The sequence below is a fragment of the Arvicola amphibius genome, chromosome 1 (assembly GCF_903992535.2).
Source record: "Arvicola amphibius chromosome 1, mArvAmp1.2, whole genome shotgun sequence".
Classification (NCBI taxonomy): Eukaryota; Metazoa; Chordata; class Mammalia; order Rodentia; family Cricetidae; genus Arvicola; species Arvicola amphibius.
In genome coordinates this window covers 69310304-69332450 of record NC_052047.1, presented here as the reverse complement: position 1 = coordinate 69332450, position 22147 = coordinate 69310304, and the positions used below count along the sequence as shown (strand labels likewise).

Sequence of the window (22147 nt, the reverse complement as noted above, 5' to 3'; positions counted from 1 at the left end):
TGGAACTCACTCTGTAGACCAGGATGGCCTAGAACTCACAGAGATCCACCTGCCTCTGCCTCCCGAGTGCTGGGATAAAGGCGTGCGCGCACACCGCCCTGCTCGTCTTTGGCGAGTGACTGGGTACCATTCCTCATTCGCTCTCTCACGTCAGCACTGCTCCACCTCACCTTCTTTGTCTTTGCTCCTAGCCTCAGTGTCCTGTTCCTATCGTGTGCAGGCAACAATGCCAGGCTTCTGGGGCCCCATGATCCTCGATGCACAGAAGCCTGAAACACAGTAGGCAGCTGGCAAAAGGCAGCTTCCACTCTCTCTCTCATTCAGCACAGGAGAGAGTCCTGGATGTCACTAACCAAACTGTGGTAGGGTTAGAACCCAGGTTCCCTTCCTCTCTGTACCTGGCAGCAGGTACTGGTGGCCCTGTCTGTGCTGCAGGCTGTCCTGTAGGGCAGTCACAGCCTATGTAGCAGAAGTGAGAGGCAATGGCTGATGGCCCGCCCACTCCCCAGCTCCACTCACTTGCTGTCTTTCCTCCGCCAGGAGATCCATTACTGTCTAACACCTTCACTGAGACTGGCAGCCACTGGCCCCAAGGACCCACTGGACCCCCAGGCCCTCCAGGCCCCCCAGGGCCCATGGGTAAGTGGAATCCAGGCCTGGGGTAAGGGTGGGGTTGGTAGAAAGGAGCAGGGCTGTGGCTATTATCAGATGGCGATTGGTGGAAACCTCCTTAGCCTTGTGGTCCATTCTGTTCCTGAAGACATCCTGCTTTATTCAGGTCCCCCCGGACTTCCTGGCCCCACGGGTGCCCCTGGGAGTCCTGGACACATGGTAAGTCATTATCCAGGTTCTATCATCCATGCGTAACTCCATTCTCCCGTCTGTTCATCCAGCCGTTCAGTGCATACTTTGATATGCAAAGTGCTTGCCATAAATCTTCTTAACTCAGTTCACCCAACAAGAAGCACTATTATCCCTCGAGGTGGAGGAAAGGGGAGGGGAATTCTTCAGGCTGCAGCCGGCACATGGGGTGGGGATGTCTGACCTGCCTGCTGTGCACTGGGCATACTATGAGGCCTGGGCGAAGCTGGGGCTTCCCTTCCCATTTCATCGTCCCCATCTCCTGTCTCCTCATCCTACCTACCCCAGCACAAGACTGAGGCCCTGTCTTATTGTTCAGGGAACCCCGGGCTCTTCTGGACCCAAAGGACCCTCTGGCCACCCAGGAGAGAAAGGCGAGAGAGTGAGTACACCAGTGACCTCAGTGGGGGATTCTGGGGAGTCTGCGGGGTCCTGGATGATAGCTGCCATCAGCTAACTTAATTCTGTCCCCCTCTTATATAGGGACTGCCTGGGGAACCTGGCCCCCAAGGGTTAATGGGGTTGCCGGTAAGTGATGCACTCTCCCTACCCGTCCCTCCAGAACCCCATCATCCCAGGCTCCTGAACCCAGAGCACCTGACTCCCCTGTGGGATTCAGAGCTCCTTCCATTAGTGCCTGCCCCTTTTAATCTGTCTGCTGTGGCTCTATATGCATTTCTTTCTCTACATGACTCTTCAGCTCTGTATTTCTCTCTTTTCTCTTTTCTTTCCTTTTTATGGCTTTCCCTTTTTTATTTTTTGGCTTTTCAAGACAGGGTTTTTCTTTGTAACAGCCAGCTTTGGGCTGTTACAAAGAACAAAAAACTTGCTTTGTTGACCAGGCTGGCCTCAAACTCAGAAATCTGCCTACCTCTGCTTCCTGAGTGCTGGGATTAAAGGCGTGAGCCACCACCACCTGGCTTATAGTTCTCTTTCCTTTTCCATCTCTGAATGTAGATTTGTCTATTTCTCTCCTTAATGTAGCCAATTTTTGCTTTATGTGTTTTGAATCTTTGTCGTTAAGCAGACACATGTTTAGGATTTCAGCGCTGCCTTTGCCTTTGTGGAATTGGTACTTACATCTCTAGAATGCTCATCCTGAGTTCGGTTCTGTTGTCTGTTGGAGTCGCCACAACAGTGCTGTAATGCTTGCTGTCTCTGCATGTTGGTGCCAATGTATTCAAAGTACATCTCTTGTAAATTACATGAGTCTTGCATTTTTCAGAGTCTGCCATTTAGTTCATTAATGTTTTCATCATCTGCATAATTCTCGACAGAGTTCTGTTTAAGTCACCATCTACTGCTGATATCTGTTTATCTGCTCTTTCCTTCTGCTCCTCTCCTTGTCTTCTTCTTCTTTTTTTTTTTTTTTTTTTTTTTTTTTTGGTTTTTCGAGACAGGGTTTCTCTGTAGCTTTGGAGCCTGTCCTGGAACTAGCTCTTGTAGACCAGGCTGGCCTCGAACTCACAGAGATCCGCCTGCCTCTGCCTCCCGAGTGCTGGGATTAAAGGCGTGCGCCACCACCGCCCGGCTCCTTGTCTTCTTTTGCAGTTAGTCACTGCTCTGCTTCTGAGCCGCGAACTCACTTGCCTCCCTCTGGATAGAGTACTTTGGGGTTTGTTGCTTCCACTGATAGCTCTGTAGCGAGCCCTGTTTCTGTTGGTTTGATCACAGTTGCTAAGAACAACACTGTCCCTTCCTTCGTCACATTTTACCTGAATTACATAATGCTTCAGTATGACACCAACTGTGAGTGTGTGTCCTGAATTACATAATGCTTCAGTATTACACCAACTGTGAGTGTGTGTCCCACACTGAAGTAGGTGCTCTACGTGTGCGCGGTCCTAGTCTCATCCTCTTTCTGCCCTGGCACAGCTCTATATTCTTCTACTTTCATTGTAAGCCCCACAACACCTTTTTGAGAATTGACCCCAGGGCATTGAGCAGCTTCATTAGCGGGCACCTATCCTGAAGCTACATACAGCCTCAGGCCCATGCAATCGGCATCTCCGTCGTCATCATCATTTCAAAGTCAGTTAGCGTTAAAAAAAAAAAGATAGCCAGGCAGTGATGGCACACATCTTTAATCCCTGCACTAAGTAGGCAGGGGCAGGTGGATCTTTGTGAGTTCGAGGCCAGCCTGGTCTACAGAGAGAGTTCCAGGACAGCCAAGGCTACACAGAGAACCCCTGTCTTGAAAAAAATACAAATTTAAACACTGCACATTCTGCAGCTATGATTTGAAAAATTGTAATTTGAAAATACTACAAAAAACCCTCAAAATTCTGAACCCATATTGACCATGTACAGATTTTTAAAATCATTATTCACTTTTTTTCTGGTTCCTGGAGATCAAATTCAGAGCCGTGCACATGCTATGCAGGCAACCTTATCGCTGAGCTACATCCCGAGCCATCTTTTTATTAAGATTTATATTTATTTTTGTGTATATGCATGTGAGCGTTTACCACTGCTGGTGGTGGGGTCCTTGGAGGCCAGAAGAGGGTGTCCTATGTCCTGGAGATGGAGGTGGTCTGAGCCACCCAACATGGGTACAGAGACCTGAACCTGGGACCTCTGGAAGAATAGCAAGTGCTCTTAACCACCGAACCATCTCTCCAGTCCCCACTCTACCCCATTTTGAGACAGGGTCTGACTGAACTGCTCATGCAAGCCAAGGTTCAAGGGCTTGAGATCTTACTGCTTCAGTGCTTTGAGTAGCAGGGATTCCTCACCGGGCTCTATTGTGCTAGTTCTTAAGCCGTACAGTGGTAAGCGTACAGCTGATGATACAGTATACGATACATTGGTATAAAGAATCTAGAGGCAGATGAACTCTTCTCTCCACCTGCAGGTGGCATACAAGACTAAGCCTTTCATTGAGGGATTTGAATGCCTGTGGGTTTTGGTACCCACAGGAGAATGAATTCCACGTGAATGCAGAGGGATGGCTGTAGTCTTTTTAGTTTTCTGATGCTATATCATTTCTAATGCTGTACTTTTCTGGAGATCCAGAGTTCTGTCTGTCCTAGTTAGCTTTCTGTTGCTGTGATACACGTCATAACCAAAAGCAGCTTGGAGAAGAGAGAAGGTTCGTTTAGCTTACAGGTTATAGTCCATCATTGAGGGAAGCTGGGGTGCAAGCTGAAGGCAGGAGCTAGAGCAGAGGGCATGACGGAATTTGATCTACTGGCTTGGTTACACTGGGACATGCTCAAGCCAGCTTTCTTATATAACCCAGAGCACTTGCTCAGGGGTGGCACTGCCTCTGGTGGACTGGGCCCTGTTAGCCGTCAGAATGCCCCACAGACATGCCACAGGCCAATCTGAATCATGCACTGTGTTCCCATGTTGAAGATAAAAATCAAACCATATACTACTGATAGCATTTCCTGTTAGCCTAAAGAACATCCTTTAGCTTTCCTAAACTTAGCTAAAACTATTTTTAGGGGATGGTGTGTTGCTCAGTGTTAGAGCTCTTGTCTGGCCCTGAGTTCAAACCATTGCAATAATTAATTAATTAATTAATTAATTAGAAAACTAGGCGTGCTGGCACATACCTATATTGCCAATGCATGGGAGGCCGAGGCCAAATGTTCAAGAGAACAGCTTGGTCTATATAGTAAGTTCCAGGCCAGCCTAGGCTACAAACCCTGTCTTAAAAAAACAAATAGGTGGGGCTGGAGAGTTGGCTCAGAGGTTAAGAGTATTGACTGCTCTTCCAGAGGACCTGGGTTCCATTCCCAGCCCCCACATGGCAGCTCACAACTGTCTGTAACTCCAGTTCCAAAGGACCTGACACCCTCACACAGACACCAATGCATAAAAAAACTTTAAAAAAAAAAACAGTTAGAAAAGCAAACAAGCCTGGCAGTTATAGCACACACCTTTAATCCCAGTACTCAGGAGGCAGAGACAGTCTGTGAGTTCAAGGTCAGCCTGGGCTGCAGAGGGAGTTCCAGGACAGGTTCCAAAACCACAAAGAAATCTTGTCTCAAAAAAAACAAAACAAAACAAAAACAATCAATCAATAGTAAGATACTTTACAGGGTTTCACTATGTCTGGCTGTCCTGGAACTCACTATGTAGACAAGGCTGGCTTTGAACTCGTAGACATTCACCTACTTCTGCCTCCAGAGTGCTGAGATTAAAGGCATGCACCACTATGCCTGGTTAAGGTACTCTTTATTGTAAAAGATATTTTTTGCTGGATATAAAATTATAGGTTGGATATAAATTATCATCTTGTACCATTTTAAAGGTAGTGATTGCTCTATGACCTTCTTGCCTATATAGTTTCTCACAATAAATTAGTTGTCACTATTCTCGCTCCCTTCCTTCCTCTCTCTCTCTCTCTCTCTCTCTCTCTCTCTCTCTCTCTCTCTCTCTCTCTCTCTCTCTCTCTCGTGTGTGTGTGTGTGTGTGTGTGTGTGTGTGTGACCCTTTGACTTTTAACATTTCTCTTTAGCCTTAGTTTTCAGTAGATGTGGCAGTGATGTGGCTAGGTGTGGTACGGTGTGGTATTCTTGTGTCTTACCTGCTCTGGGTTCCTTAAGATTCCTGGATCTGTGCAGTTTTGACTTGGCTCACCATTTCTATTTCTTCTGGTCATCTGTAAACAGGTGTAGTAACAATGTACGAGGGAATTGTGTAGGACTCTCTGCAGCCTTCACGGGCAGCAGGAGCCACAAGCCACAGGAGGCAAAAAGGCAGCTCTGTGCAACAGTAGCCGGTGCTGGTTCACACCCTGGGAGTTGCTTATTTTAGGTGTATTTAAACACTGCACAGCCTGGTGGAAACTATTCTGGGGATGGCTAGATACACACGTGACTACATAGAAACCCTTTGTGAAGTACATGTGACATCTTCCATAAAGCAGGTTCTGTAGATTGACCGACAACACAAGTCTATGAAAGTGGACCTGGAAAAGAGTCTGGTGTTAGAAGGTCTCGGCCACACAGACTGTGCAGAGGTCACCAGGCTAGACAGCAGGTCTGCTCCAGCCCTCTGGGTGGGAAATGGCTTTCATACTCCTTCCCTTGAGAGAACAACTCTCAGCTAACATTCCAGGTTCCCTACTACACATGTGTGAGCACAAAGGCCTCTGTGCCTCCTACATTCACACCCTCTCCGCTGTTGACAGCTCCTCTTTTACACTGGACGGACCTGCACTAACGAGGATCCCGTTCTTTCTTGGATTTGTTCACTCTGAGGGTTTGAAAGCTGTAACAGACATAACATCCATGCACTGCCACTCAGTCTGTGCACTGTCTGTTCATCCTTCATCCCTACCTGACTACCCACCACCTCTGATCTTTTTACTTGCTCCATAGTTTTGCCCCTTCTAGACCGTCCTGTCGTTAGACTCTTGCAGTATATAGCCCTTTTCCTGTGGCTCCTTTCACTTAGTAATACGGATTTCAATCTTTTCCTGTTTTTCTGTGACTTCTCAGTGTTGAATAACACTGTTGTCTAGTTGTATAATTTGTTCATCCATTTGCATGCTGAAGGATGCTTTGGTTGTCTCCAAGGTTTGGAAATTATGAATAATGCTGTATAGGCAGGTTTTTGTGGGGGCACAAAGTTTTTAGCTCATTTGGGTAAAAGACCGATGAGCATAATTGCTGGGCCACAGAGATTAGTTTTTAACAAATTGCCAGGGTTACATTGGGATGCAGCTCAGTTTGTAGAATTTGCTTGCCCAGCAGACACAAAGCTCTCAGGTTCCATCCCTAGCACCACATGAATTAGGCATGGTCGTGCACCCCTGTAATCCCTGCATTCAAGAGTTGGAGGCAGGAGGATCAGAAGTTCAAGATCATCCCCGCCTTCAGATTTCAAGGCCAGCATGGAATACACAAAACCCTGCCGAAAAAAAAACATCAGAAAAACTGCCAGTGTGTCTTTCAGGGTAGCTGTGCCGTTCCACCTTCTGTGTGAGTCGTTGTTCTGCTGCTGCGACGACCAAGACAACTTAAAAGACATTTTAATTTTTAATCTTGTGTGTGCGCATATGATGGAGACCAGAGGTCAATATCAGGCACCTTCTATTGCTTTCCATTCATTCATTCATTCATTCATTTGTTCGGTTTTGAGACAAAGTCTCTCATTGAAGCTGAGCTCAGATGGGCAAGCCTCGGGATCTTCCTGTCTCTGCGTTCCATTGAAGCTGAGCTCAGATGGGCAAGCCTCAGGATCTTCCTGTTTCTGCATTCCATTGAAGCTGAGTTCAGATGGGCAAGCCTCAGGATCTTCCTGTCATCTCTGCGTTCCAGTTCTAGGAGCAGGTACAAGCCACCATGCTCAGCCTGTCATGTGGTGCTGGAAGGCTAAACTAAAAATCTAAAAAATTAGATTTCCTTATTTTATTTTATGTGTATGAGTGATTTTCCTGTATTTATATGTATGTGCGCCACACCTGGTTCCTGCGGAGGTCAGGAGAGGTCACTGGATCCACAGGAACTGGAGTTACAGATGGCGGTGAGCCACCATGTGGGTGCTGGGAACCCAGCCTCAGAGTCCTCTAGAAGAGCAACAAGTGGGCTTAACTGCTGAGCCAACTCTCCAGCCCCATCTGGCCTCTTAGGATTTATTTTTATTATGTCTTTCTATTTAATGTGAGTATCTGCTTGATTGTTCAGTTTGTGAGGTTTGTTGAGTTTTTGTTTTGTTTTTTGAGACAGGGTTTCTCTGTGTCACCCTGGCTGTCTCGGAACTCACTCTGTACACCAGGCTGGCCTCGAACTTAAAGATCTGTCTGCCTCGACCTCCCAAGTGTTGGGAATAAAGATGTGCGCCACCACTGCCTGGCAATAAACGTTTTTGGTTTTGTATTTTTATAGCACCCAGGACCACCAGACCAGGGCTGGCACTGCCCATAGTGAGTAGCTTTCGGTCCTCCCACATCAATCACTAATTAAGAATATGCCTGCAGGTCGATCTGGTGGGATCATTTTCTCAGCTGAGGTTCACTCTTCCCAAGTAGCTCTAGCCTGTGTCAAATCGACATAAAAACTAGCCAGCACATATACCACTGATGTCTCAAGGGGTGTTGATAGTGTTTGGCTGATGTCTGCCGTATTTGTTACTATTTTCTACTTGGTCGCCTATTGCTATTTTACTCTTACATATTCTTCTACTGTGTGTGTCCTGACGTGCACACACATGTGCATATGTGTGCGTGGAGGCCCAAGCTGACATCAAGTGTCTTCCTCAGTCACTCTCCACCCTTGAGTCAGGCTCCCTCACAGAACCTGAGCTCATCAGTTCAGCTAGACCGGGTGGTCATTGAGCCCCCAGGGATCCTCTTGCCTCGGCCTCCCCAGCGCTGAGATCACGGGAGCACACTCCAGTGTGTGTGTGTGTGTGTGTGTGTGTGTGTGTGTGTGTGTGTGTGTGCCTAGCCTTGTGCACACCTCAGCAATGGAAATCCACACTCAGCTTGCATGCTGGTGTAGCAGACACCTCACTGACTGAGCTGTCCCCACAGCCCCACCTCTGCCTCTTCATCCTTTGCTGCAGTTCTGCTTTTATTTGCATATACATTGTGTCGAATTTATCCCCATCCCTTAAGTGTTGTTTCTTCCGTTTCTTCTGGGAAGTTTCTCTTTTGGGCAACCTCCTGTCTTGCTGAGGAACCATGCCTTCCTCTTCAGTGGGATTGTCTGTCTCCGTGTGGCATGGGGGGGGGGGTAATGTATTGGCGGGGTCTGGGGAGCTCATGTATGGCTGGTCACCATGAGCCAGTAGTTGGTACACTGTTCACCTACGTGTGTTCACTGATCTTTCAGTTCAGCATGTCTGCATTTTTAAAAGCATGTATAACTAAAATTTAACACTTTTTAAAGCTAGTGTCCTGGTGTCCAGGGCTCATTCAACATTGTCTAATACCCCTGGAATGGCCCACGCTACTTCTGTAAAGTGGCATCTTCCAGATGCTTGGAAAACATTTGGTTATGTATACCCCTGATGGCCTGGGCAGCCTCACAGTGTCCTTAAGATGAACATAAAGATTGGAACCTCTTGATTTGCGTGGCTTTGTGGAGTTTCTAGGTTGAGAGAGTAGGGAGCCATTTTCATGGGTCACCTAAGGCCACTGCAGAAAGAGGAAGCCCTTCATGCATACAAGGCAAGCCTCTACTGCACCCCATCGTACCCCTTTGTGCTTTAAACTGAGTGCTTTATATGACTGGGGGCTTGTTTGTTTCTGGTTTAGAGAAAGAATCTCATGTAGTCCTGGCTGCCTGCCTGTAATTTGCTATTTGGATCAGGTTGACCCCCCCAGACCCATAGAGATCCACCTGCCTCTGTCTCCTTGTTCCACCCCATCCACTATATGACTTTAGTCAGTAAGTTATATTTTTTGAGACAGTTTAGTTCATCACAGGCTGGTCTTGTACTCACTATGTAGCTGAGTGTATTATTAGTTGAGTGCTCTAGAGAGTAACAGAATTTATAGAATGAATGCATATGGAGAGATCTCGATTAGTGCTAGAGAGATGGCCCAGAAGTTAAGAGCACTGGCTGCTCTTCCAGAGGACCTGAGTTCAATTCCCAGCAAGCATATGGCAACTCACAACCATCTGCAATGAGATCTGGTGCCTTCTGTCCTACAGGCATAATGCAGACAGAACACTGTATACATAATAAATAAATCTTTTAAAAAAGATCTGGATTAGTAGTAGATCTTCCCACTTCAAATGATTTAATTAAGCACACCCTCACAGGTGTGCCCAGCCAGTTTTGGGTTTGAGCTAATTTCAGCTGCAGTCAAGTTGACAACCAACGTAGCCACCACACTGAGGACGTTGAACTCCTACTATTCCTGTCTCTGTCTCCTGGGTCCCAGGGTTACAAGTGTGTGCTACCACGTCCCTCGGCAGCAGTCGGTTTTAAAGTAATTCGAACATTTCTGCCATCTGTGACTCTATTCTGATGTGTGTTCAGTCTCTTTGAACTGTTCCAGTGTGCCTTGTCTCTGTGTTGAGCAGTGGCCATGATGCTCTGAGTTAAAGAAACTGCAGTAAAGCTGGCCATGGCGCCGTACTCCTGTGACCCCGGAGTATCAACAGTTTCGTGCTAGCCTGGACTACAGACAAACACACAGACATTCACATAAGCAGACAAACCAGAAACTGGCAGACAGGTTTTAATAATGCAGTGGTTGTCGGGGGAGCTGGAGTTTTTGTTGTGGTTTGTGTCTGTTCTGTCTTTAAGGTATTTGGTGAGGGGCTCTCTGACTCTCTGACGTGCCCTCAGTTGGGCCTTTCCCCGTGTTCTGGGAACTAGAAGGAATTAGAAATGAGTATCCCCTTTCCCAGGCAGTTCAGACTTTCATGAAACTCTAGAGATTAGTTTCAGGAGGAATAGTTTCTCTGGGGGCTGGAGAGATGACCCAGTGGTTAAGATCACTGGCTGTTCTTCCAGAGGACCCAGGTTCTATGGCAGCTCACAACCATCTATAACTCAAGGATCCAGCTCCCTCTCTGGTCTCTTTGGGCACCAGGTACGCACTTGGCTCACAGACCTGCCTGTAGGCAGAACACCCATACACATAAAATGAATAATTTTTAAAAGTAGGTTTTCCTGTCAGGCGGTGGTGGCACAGTCCTTTAATCCAGCACTCGGGAGGCAGAGGCAGGTGGATCTCTGTGAGTTCGAGGCCAGCCTGGTCTATGGATCTAGTTCCAGGGCAGGCTCCAAAGCTACAAAGAAACCCTGTCTCAAAAAACAAATAAACAACAACAACAAAGTGTATTTTGCTTTGTTTTGAAATCAAATTATTAAAAAAAAAAAGTGTGTCGAGGGGAAGTGTTCTTGGCTCACTGTTGTCTTTGCCTGTAACTGCGGTTATACACAGTGACGGCCTGGAGCCCAGACTGCATTCTTGCAGAGCACATACCCGTCAGGAGGTGACCCCGGCCCAGTGTTTAAAAGCATGCTTTTTTCCCTTGCGCTTCAGTTTAAATCAGCTTTTCTTCAAAATTGCTTAATTTTTTGTATAATCTTTCATTAGTTCTATCTAATGAATTTTAAATATTTTATCACATTTTATTTATTTCGTACGTGTGTGCACACAGGAATGTCATGGCACAAGTGGAGATCAGAGGACAACTTGAAATGGTTGATTCTCTCCTTTCATTATGTGGGTCCAGAGGGTTGAACTCAAGTGTTCATGGTTAGTGGCAAGTAGCTTTACCTGCTAAACCGTCTCACTGGCCCCATGTCTAATGAAATTTTATTTTCAGGATTTCCTTTTTTGTTTATTTGTTTTTGTTTTTGTTTCAAGACAGGGTTTCTCTGTGTATCCTTGGAGCCTGTCCTGGAACTCACTCTGTAGACCAGGCTGGCCTTGAACTCACAGAGATCCACCTGCCTCTGTCTCCCTAGTGCTGGGATTAAAGGTGTGCGCCACCACTGCCCGACACCCTTTGATTTTTTTATAAACAATTTATGTCTCTTCACATTTCTCCATCTTGTCACATAGTATATCAATCCTAGTTGATTTCTTGTTTTGTTTGTTTTTATATTATTTTTCTCTTGAGACAGGATCTCTATTGTAGCTTAGATAGGTCTGGAATTCACTATCTAACTCAGGCTGGCTTTGAACTCCTACCAAGCAATCCTTGTGCCTTTGCCTCCTAAAAGCTGGGATTATAGGCATGTACCACCATGTCTAGCCCAACTGATTCTTTTTTTTAAGATTTATTTATTTATTATGTATACAGCATTCCTTCCATGTATGCTTGCATGCCAGAAGAGGGCACCAGATCTTATTATAGATGGCTGTGAGGGGGCTGGAGAGATGGCTCAGCGGTTAAGAGCATTGCCTGCTCTTCCAAAGGTCCTGAGTTCAATTCCCAGCAACCACATGGTGGCTCACAACCATCTGTAATGAGGTCTGGTGCCCTCTTCTGGCCTTCAGGCATAAACACAGACAGAATATTGTATACATAATAAATAAATAAATATTACAAAAAAAAGACCGTGAGCCACCATGTGGTTGCTAGGAATTGAACTCTGAAGGGGAAACTCTGTCAACCAATCACATCTAATTAAGGCGTGGCGACCTGGACCCTAGGGAGAGAAAGTGGGAGGACCCAGGTGCGCTCTCTCTGTGTGCCTGCCAGACAGATAGGACATCGGACCTCCCACTCTCATAGCGTGAGTTTCCCCTTTTTAACCATTAAAATATAACTGTTATTCTTTATTTTATTATTTATCATACCAACCTAATTCGCAAGAGAACCCAGGACCTCTGGAAGAGCAGTCAGTGTTCTTAACCTCTGAGCCATCTCTCCAGTCCCCCCAACCAATTCTTTTAAAACATTTTTTAGGGAACTGAAGAGATTGCTCAGTGTGTATAACTGCTTTCCTGAGGACCCAAGTTCTATTCCCTGTACCTCTGTCAGGTGGCTCACAACTGCATGCAACTCCAGTTCCAGGGGACCCAGTACCCTCTTCTGGCCCCTGTTGGTGTACCACTCATGAGCACACCTCTCTTTAAAACTTTTGGTTAGGCGGTGGTGGTGCACGCCTTTAATCCCAGCACTCGGGAGCCAGAGGCAGATGGATGGATCTCTAGGACAGGCTCCAAAGCTAAGGAGAAACCCTGTCTTGGAAAAAAAATTAATCTTTAAAAATTTTTTAATTTTTTAAAATTTCTTTACTATTGTTATGTGTGTGTTTGATGGTGGAGCATGTGTGGAAGACAGGCCGGGTTTCAGGAGGCATCTCTCCTTCCCCTGTGGATTCCAGGAATGAACCACTAGGCTCTCTGGTGCTCAGGTTTGCAGAATCATCCTGATCATCCAGATATCTGTCATAGATTTTTATTATTTTTTTAAATTTCATTTTATTTGTATGAGTGTTTGCCTGCATGTATGTCTGTGCCTGCAGAGGTCAGCAGAGGGTGTTGGATCCCTTGGGACTGGAGTTACAGATGGCTGTGCTCCACCGTGTGAGTGCTAGGAATCAAACCCAGGTCCTGTGCAAGAGCAGCCAGTGCTCTCAAGCTTGAGCCGGCTCTCCAGCCCATCCTGGATATAGTAAATACCTGTTGACAACACCAGTCGGCTGTGGATCTGATTCTATTGTCAGATTTTTCTCTTAACTGTGCTTCACAGTTCCTGTTCCTCACATAGCGGTGCCTCTCATATGCGTTACTGGACGAGAGCGGAGCTGTCTGAAGAACTCTCTCGTGAGAAGTGCTGAGTGCCCCATGGCTAGATTACAGATGTCACCTCACTCTTTCAGAAATTCAGTTTTATCACAGAAAATCCATTTTGGTTTTGTTCTTGGTCCTAGAAAGCTTCCCTAGCCCTGGCCTGAGTGCTCTAGTTTAAGGCCTGGGTTTTTTGCGATTTCACGGAAAGCACTGATTTTTCCAACCTCTGCCTCCGATGTGATGGGAGCTGAGGAAAGTCTGTTCAGGTCTGCCAGCCTGTTGTTTGCTCCCTGGGTGCCGCGCTCCTCCCTCCCCCAAGGCTCGAACCCACCTATGCTGGGAAGTTGCCACTGTTATTTTGAATTGTTCTGAGTTTTTCTCCCTCATGCCCCGCCCCCCTTCCTTGCTTCTGACTTTGACTCTCCTTTCAGGGAGAACCTGGCCCCAAAGGAGACCCTGGTGAGAAGAGTCACTGGGTAAGCTGCATCCCTGAACCTGCCCTCCTCTGCCTCCCCTGCCTCCTCCTGCCTCCCCCTGCCCTCCCCTGCCTCTACCTGCCTCCTCCTGCCTCCCCCTCTCCTCCCCTCCCTCCCCCTGCCCTCCCCTGCCTCTCTCTGTCCTCTGCTGCCTCTCCTGCCCTCCCTCATCTCCCCCTGCCCTCCCCGTCTTCCCCTCCTCTACCCTACCTCCTCCTGTCCTCCCGTGCCCTGGGTACTCAGGAAAAATATTCTGTCACCAGTAGATCCTGGGATTGAGTGTGTCTAGTCCTGTTGTCTACGGAAGAAAGGGGAAGACAGAATCCACCCAAATAGAAAAGGACCTTAGGAAAGTCAGAAAACAAAAAAGGGAAGCACAGGGGACAAAGGATTCATGGAACAAAGGACGGGGACCTAGAAACCAACATACACATAGAGACTCAAGGAACCGTGGGAAGGGAAACCTTGAAATCATTATATATGTGTTTGACATAGTTAATGGGGTCATGAGACCTAACTGTTGTATCCAAAAGATCTGTAATAGGTACTTTCACATACTTCAAGCAGTCCCCAGGGGAAACCTAGAAATTGTCATATGCACAGAGAACCGTGGAAAATGAGATGAGGCAGATCTAGACACTACCAGCTACAAAGCAAACTGTGAACAATAGAAAGGGAGGCCTAGAAACTGTCACATGCATAGCAGGGATTGAGCAATGGGAAGAGAGACCCAGAAACTTACACACTCAGAAATCTTATGATGCATGTGAGGTCCTGGGAACCTTCAAGATCAGTGGAGATAACTAATGAACAAATTTGGGGCCCGAGAGTCTACTCTGCTAAAGACACATGAGCCTAGAACAAGCCATGTCCTGATGCACAACCTGGCAGCCACTGCTGGCATGGGAGACATTTGGAAAATAGGGTCGAGTAAGCATCATGCAAGAAAGCAAGCTTGGGTACTCTTTAGGAGGTGTCATTGCGCCTTCCTGTCGTTCCTGAGGGTGTGGCCAGCACCAGCCACAAGCCATGTCTTCTCTGTTTGTGGTCATGGAGTCAGTGATGGATACAGCCGTGTAGTCCTCATCCTGCACGAGCGCACCTCCGTGTAGCCCATGACTTCTAGGGGCCCTGCTACCTCTCCAAGATGCTTGCTTCCCCGCTCTCCACCCTCACTCTCCCACCCCCTGGATGTGGACCCAGCAGGGAGACCCATGTGAGCAACCTCTGCCTCCCGTCACTCTCCCAGAGACCCTGGGTGAGAAAACAGGCCTTTTTCACCTATCCTGGAAGGTATGGGGAAAATCCAGGTCACAGCAGAGCCAGGCTGAGCTATCCTTGCATGGGAACCTTGGGCTACCCCAGGTGAGACCTTGAACCTAGGACCACCTATGGGAAGGACTCCAAGAGGTAGCAGGACCTCTACCTGCCCACCTTCCTTCTTTTACCCCCTGCATTTCTTCCTTTGCTTGCTGCCTGGGAGAGGCTTCGCTGGGGTGCAGATGCATGAGGCTTCTGGGCTGAGGGACCAGCTCTGTTGGAGGGAGGTAAGGATCCTCTTACAGTGGAAATAGCCTGTGGACGCTCTACAGATACACTTCACCTACCAGCGCCCCCTAGGGGTAGTGCAGCTTTCTGAGCTGCCTGACAAGTTTAGCTGTGGCTCAGCAGTGTCACCAGGTGGCCACAGTCTTGTACTGCAAGAGCTGAGTGACTGGCCTGAGTTAACTCTACCTAGCTAAGAGGAAAGCCCTTGTTCAGACAGGGAAACTGAGGCCTGGCTCTTCAGAGCAAACTGATGGCAAACTGGGGCCAGAACTTAAACAGGCTGAGACATCCAAATCCCCTGAGGGGGCCTGGGAACCCACTGCTTTTCCCGAAACTTCTCTTCTGTATGCCAAGCTCAGGGCTGGGCAGCGTGGAGCGATACTTTGCAGATTCCGTCCCCAGGAGAAGTCACCATGAGCCAGGGTCACCAGTCACAGGACAAAAGGAATTTAGCTGTGTTTGGGGCTATAGTGTATTGGCGATGAAGGAAACGTAACCAGTCACAGGGCAGCTGAGGAGTAGGGGCAGTCTGTACAAAGGGCCCGGGATCAGAGTGAGCCCGGATGTCTGCAGAGTGACAGTTTGATAGGCAGTAAGTGACAGACGCTTTTAAAAATTAGGAGGCCACATTAAAGAATTCAAACCTTGGTGGCCACTGGGACATTGTTTTAGTATTTCTGAATGGGGAGCCAGGCATGGTGACTCACATTTGTAATCCCAGCATTCAGATGGCTGAGGCAGGAGGATGGCCACAAGTTCAAGCTGAACCTGGGCTACAGAGTGAGATACTCAAAGATCTAAAAAAAATCATTTTTTAAAAAAATTAAAGAATGAGAGGGAATGGTATGGTCAGGTTTTTGTTTGCAAAGTATGTCTCTAAATGTCGGATAGAGAATGGACTAGAACCAGAAAAGGACTCTAGAAGGCTGTGGGCAGCCTGTTCAGAGACCAGTGGGAGCATGGACAGGCAGCAAGGCAGCGTGTGTGTGATTGTGTGTGTGTTGTGCCTGTGTGTATACAAGTGTGTGGTTGTGTGTGATTGTGTGTTGTGCCTGTGTGTGTACACGTGTGTGGTTGTGTGCACATGTATCATTCTCTGCTTCTCTGCCCTATTCCCTTGTGAATGGACCTGGGAGCTCACTATTTTTCAGCTGGGCTAGCAGCCAGCAACCTCCCTCTCTCTGTACCTGCCCAGCACTGGGGTTATGGGCATTAGGTGGCTTTTTACATGAATTCTGGGGCTCCAATTCAGGTCCTCGCTATTGGTGAGTGCTCTTACCTTTGAACCATCTCCCCAGACCCAGGATCATCCATTTTCGCATCCTGCTCCGTGATACTCAAAGGGGAATTACTCTGCATTTGTGACCTGTAGTGACCCCAGGTCCCCAGGCTGAAATGGCAGTTCAGTGACCCATGAGTAGCTCAATCTTTATGATATCAACAGGACAGCTGGAGCATAAGGAATAGCCCCAGGGAATGAACGAGCTCATAATGGACGTGTTGGGAGTCCTCTCCGTTGCTTCGATGTTCTTATGGGGACCCATTGCTTCAGTGGGTTAGATGGTGAGCCAGATGTAGGGGCTCATGTCTGGAGTTCCAGCTCATGGGAGTTTGAAGCAGAACTGTTGTGAGTTTGGGGCTAACCTGGGCTACAGAGGGTTATATCTCAAAACAGGAGGGAAGAGGGAGTAAGAACTGGAGAGATAGCAAGCTCTGTGGGGAACAGAGTTTGAATTCCCAGGATCCACATAAATGCCAGGTGGGCTTGAAAGCCCACCCTTAAATCCAAAGCGTAGAAGACAGAAGCAGGATTACCAGAGCAAACTGTGGGTTCAGTTGGGAGAGGCTGCCTCAATAAATAGGTGGGAAAAACTCCAATGTCCACTTCTAGCCTGCAGACACATGCACATGTGTGCATGCACACAAATGTGAGCATCAAAAAAATGTGAGTGTACAAATGCAAACACGCACCATACACACATCACATAAAAAGGGGTGAGGAAGTTGGCTAATTGGGTAAGAGCACTCGCTGCACAAACAGAAGGACCTAATCCCAATCCCTAGCACTACACAGAAGTCAGGCGTGCCACGTGTGCCTGTAACCCTAACATGGTGAACTGGAAACAGTAGAGCCCGAAGACAGTCAGACTAGCTGAGACGGCACACATTAGGTTCATCTTAAGACCCTGCCTCAGGCTGAAGAGATGGCTCAATGGTTACGAGCACTGGCTGCTCTTCCAAAGGTCCTGAGTTCAATTCCCAGCAACCACATGGTGGCTGACAAACATCAGTAATGAGATCTGGTGCCCTCTTCTGGCCTGCAAGCATACACGCAGGCAGAACACTGTATACATACATGCATACATACATACATACATACATACATAAAACAATCAAAGCAAATATCTTTTTAAAAAAAAGACCCTATCTCAAAGATTAATGTAGAAAACAAAATAAGAGGAAGGGGCCTACAAGGTGGCTCTGCTGGGGAAGATGCTTCTCACAAGGCTGAGGGCTGAGTTCAATCTCCAGGACTCAAGTGATGGGAAGGAAGAACCGATTCATTTAATTTGTTCTCTGTTGTCCGCACACATGCTGTGACCACAAGTTGGCTATGACCTCAACATGTACACTGTGGCATGATGAGGCCTACACACACACACACACACACACACACACACACTAAATGTAATAAAAATCTTACATATGATGGAGAGCAAAGAAGAAGACATTCTCCTCTGGCCTCTGTATAAGTCCTCATGGGCACACGTGTGCACACACCACACACACACACAAGGAGACGTGTGCATACTACACATCCCTTCACCCGCCCTATCCAAAATGCCGAGAGGCTCTTCTAGATGCTGTCAGGCTTGGGATAGTTTGTCTCACCATCCTGGTGCTCTGTTGGAAAACACTCAATTTTGGAAGTTGTTTAGGGAGGGAACATGAAGTGAAGACCAGGGACCCTGTGCTAGGGAAGGAGAGAATAAACTGGGAGGAAGTCCGAGAGAGTTCTCTGAATGAGCCTCTGCTTTGGTGGAGTGGAGAGCCCTGGGGCTGGGGGGCCTTAGAGAAGGAGCTTGGTGGATCCACTGCCATTCCCCTGGGAACACACTGATGCCGTCAGCTGATGCTGGGAGGGGCTGGGCTGCGGGCTCTCCCCAAGATGTATCAGAATGTGGGACTGGTGCTGGCAGAGAGAATGTGGGACTGGTCTCCCGAAGGGGACGGAGCTGGGGCCTCAGCTCAGCCTCATTTTAAGCAGCAATGCTATTCAAACCTTTTGATCTTCACTTACTACCCATTCTACTGAGGACAGAATCACTAGCTTGCTCTCCCTGATAGAGCTCATTAGGGTGAGGCCAGAGTGGCGGCTTAAAGCAAAAGGTCAATCTGAAGAATTTGAGTAAAGAGAAAGATGTTTAAAAATTAAGACTTTAAAATGGGGAGAAATAGAGAGAAAGGAGAGAGGAAGGGGGAGAGGAGAGCGGAGAGGCCCCCAGAATACACATGGCACCAGGGATGTCACAGGAACTGTGCAGAGGACGTGAGAATGGAAGACAAGCTGGCTCCCCAGGGCCTTGATGGATGGCAGCCTGTGGGGCAAGCAGAGGAGTTGCTTCCAGAGTGGCACAATCTGCAGCCAGTTAGGATCAAATGGAACTTTCTGAGGGGGCCTTCAGGGGTCGCTTCCTCCTGCCTTGCCTCCCTCCTGCCCCTCTCATGTCTCGTTTGGCTGTCCGTGGGTCCTGGGCTGTGTCAGGTGGTACAGGGCTACAGGTGCTTGTCCCGGGTTGGGCAGGAGCCATTGGCAGGCTTTGCGGGGTCCCCTCCCAACCCCCCATCACGGCTGCATCTGTCTCTTTCTCCACAGGGGGAGGGGTTGCACCAACTACGCGAGGCTTTGAAGATTTTAGCTGAGAGGGTTTTAATCTTGGAAACAATGATTGGGCTCTATGGTGAGTAGAGACAGACAGACGGCCGGCCAGCCCAGCCCCTGCTTACCAGCCTCCCCCAAACCGTCCTGGGGTGTAACTGGCCTGAGTCCAGTTCTGAGGCTGAAGAAGCATAGGCTACAGAGGCTACCCAACCCTTCCCTTCTCTACAGGGGAAGGTCCTGCTCCTGGACCCATCCGTGTGCCTCTCCCTAGACAGTGTGGGTGATATAGTTACAGGACTTCAGGAACGTGGAGACAACAGAGGATGAGATTTGCAATAAGTTATGGGCAATGAAATCAGATTCCTAAGCCAAGTGTGGTGGCATATGGTTTTGATCCCAGCACTTGAGAGTCAGAGCCAGGAGGATCTCTGTGGGTTCAAGGCCAGCCTGGTCTACAAAGTGAGTTCCAGGACAGCCAGGGCCATTACAAAGAAACCCTGTCTCAGGAAGGAAGGAAGGAAGGAAGGAAGGAAGGAAGGAAGGAAGGAAGGAAGGAAGGAAGGAAGGAAAAGAAAGAGAGAAAAAAGAAAACCAGACTTCTGACCAGTGAGGCACTGAGGTTAACAAGCAAACTCTAGACATACTGGGGTCATGGATCACACAGTCAGAGCCCAAGCCCACAGGATTATGGATCAAGATTGTAAACTACTTGGGCTTCAACTCTAGACAAGTCATGAGCAATGCAGCTAGATTCCAAAAGTGCAGGGAACTGTGGGTGACAGAGTCAGACTCAGGACCCAGAGAACTCTGGGTAATAGACCACTTGCCAGTTCTGACCAGTTTCCCCATAAACTTCTGGAGACTTTCACAGGACCTACCTTCCTGGCCCCTGTCTCCCTCGCATAGTTACCATTGTAGTCCTAGTGTGTCCTGAAGTTCCCTGCCAGGGCTCAAGGGAGCCAGATCCTTAGCCTGACATTCTCCCTCCAAGTTGCCATTCATCTGGCTACCTGAGGAACTAGGCATGCCCTCTCCTCACCTCCTAGGGGTACAATAAGGTTTGATGGACACTGGTCCAGACCCTTGCCCTGAAGCCCATCAGCCTCTCTGCTCCCAGCCCGGCCCTTAGAGGCCACACTCGGCACCGTCTGCTCTTCTCAATCTCCCATCAGGCTCCTAGCTTACAGAGCTTCCTGCAGCAGCAGGCCCAGCTGGAGCTCCTGGCCAGACGGGTCACCCTGCTGGAAGCCATCATCTGGCCAGGTAATGGCAGGGTGGGCAGGCAGGGGCAAACTCTCTCAGGAAGGGCCTGGGGCAGGCTTGGGCATGAAGAAGATGCCTCCCAGTGCTTGGTCTGGGCCAGAAGACACTGGCTTCTTCCTTTCATCAAGGAAATAGAACCTGGCACAGCGAACTAGCTTTCCTGTTCTGGCAGCCACCTATTGGCACGGGCTCCAACATAACCAATAGATGTAGCCCTGCCCTGGCACAGCTTAGGGTGGGGGTGGGGGCTGGCACCGGCAGCAAAAACCAAGAAGAGGTAAGTGACAGAGTAGTGAGCATAGATAGGCCTCTGGCCTGCTGGGGACACGGTTCCAAGGTAGAGCACTTACCTCGCGTGTACAAGTCCTTAGTCAGCTGTCACCATGAGGGGAGAGTCCAGGAGGGCTTCCTGGAGGTGACATCTCAGTGGAACTCAGAAAGGCAAGGATCATAGGTGAGTGACCAAGCAGAGGAGGATCAGAGGTTAAGAAGTCTACAGAGTTTTTTCCCTCGAGGTTTCTGAGAGGTGAAGACCAACACCGAGCAGAGCTATACTGGGAAGGTTCTAGAAGGCTGGTTCAGGCAGCCTAAGAGGCAGTTAGGCTTCTGACTGGGGGCAGGGGCTGTCCCTCCCCCTCCCCGCACCTGGCTCCCGGGGTGAAGCTTTGGTGTGGGAAGATGGGGCTGGCCCTTCACAGGAATGGCGTCTCTCATTTGCCCACTGAGAGTCCCCACCCACTGGCTGTCCTTTGTCCCTTCCGATCACTGCCCTGTTTCACAGCCCATATGCACATCAATGCCCAGAGGCCTCCATATTGTGTCCAACCTCCCTTCTTATAAAACCTAAGTGTGAAGAAGGAGGGTCAGGTCGTGGCTAAAACCAGTCCTTTTTTCAGCAAAACCAGGAAGCACCTACTGGTGCTAGACCTGGATGGGCATTGGGCCCTGCAGAGTAGCTGGGCTCTGGGGAACTGTCCGGCAGTCACTTTAGACACTCAAAGTACCCTCTTGCTAGATGTTGGTGACTTCTTGGAAGAGGGGATCATGTGGGGGGTCATAGAAGATACATGGTTGTGTCTGGTGGAAGTGGAGGGACAACCCTGACAGGAAGTCTAATGTGAGACAAGATCTGGAGGTTGGAGTGTATGTCCAAGCCAAGAATGGTGGCTACGTGCCTAAGATCCCAGCACTGGAAGGCTGAGACAGGAGGATAGCGAATTTGAGGCTGACCTGGGCTACTAAGGAAAACTTTGTCAAGTTTTGCTTGACACGGTCCATTTCTAATCCCCACCATTAGCAGTGTGTCTTCTCTGACCTCTAGAAACATCAGGGACTATCTGCTGGACCGCCTTTGGCCTCAACAGCCTTGATGGAGACATATCAAGCCCCTCCCCTGAAGTCTCTTAGCACCTGTCCTCATCCCTCATTGCCTCCAAATGACCTGAGGGACCATTGGGAGCAAAGACCCAAGTTCCAGATTCTCAGCACATTTCCAGGTGCCCCTCCTCTCAGCATGGTGCAGCAGTGAAAGGGACAGCTGGATAGCCTAGAAGAGCTGAATAGGAACACAGTGACCCTGTCCTTAGCTGGCTAAGCTCCTGATAGCCCCTGGAGGCTGTACAAGGCACCTGAGAAAAGCCAGGCCCCATTAATGGCCCACCCCTAAGCAGCGCCTTATGTGGGAAGTGCTCATCATCGAGCTTCCGACTGTCTGTCCTGGCCAAGTCCCCATCCCGAGGCTCTCCCCCACCAGAAAAACCACCTACCCTGACCTCCCTAGCTTTAGGGGCTACCAAAGGATATGCATGGGCTTGCTGGACAAGAGAGCACCTTCTGGGGTTTTGAAGGATGTTAGTTTCCTTGGAGGGGGGGGCAAGCATGTGTCATGCTTGGGGTTCAGCTTATATGCAGATCACACATCTCAGCACAACTCCCTTAGTAACTGACTTC

General features: G+C 48.6%; 1 protein-coding gene across 4 annotated transcripts in view; it reads left to right on the top strand.

The window, feature by feature from the left end:
* The window catches only part of Emid1 (EMI domain containing 1), a 46536-nt gene that overhangs the window by 23165 nt on the left and 1224 nt on the right, over positions 1–22147 (top strand). The window contains exons 9-15 of one of the 4 annotated variants that reach the window (XR_005283003.1): positions 541–639; positions 779–831; positions 1181–1243; positions 1345–1389; positions 13459–13503; positions 18929–19013; positions 20107–20197. Coding sequence is in view for 3 of the 4 variants with exons in the window: in XM_038310462.1 (XP_038166390.1) it covers positions 541–639; positions 779–831; positions 1181–1243; positions 1345–1389; positions 13459–13503; positions 20107–20197 (396 nt within the window). In the remaining variant the exon portion in view is untranslated. The remainder of the gene's footprint in view (positions 1–540; positions 640–778; positions 832–1180; positions 1244–1344; positions 1390–13458; positions 13504–18928; positions 19014–20106; positions 20198–22147) is intronic. The other 3 variants (XM_038310462.1, XM_038310444.1, XM_038310455.1) reach the window with 3 other exon arrangements.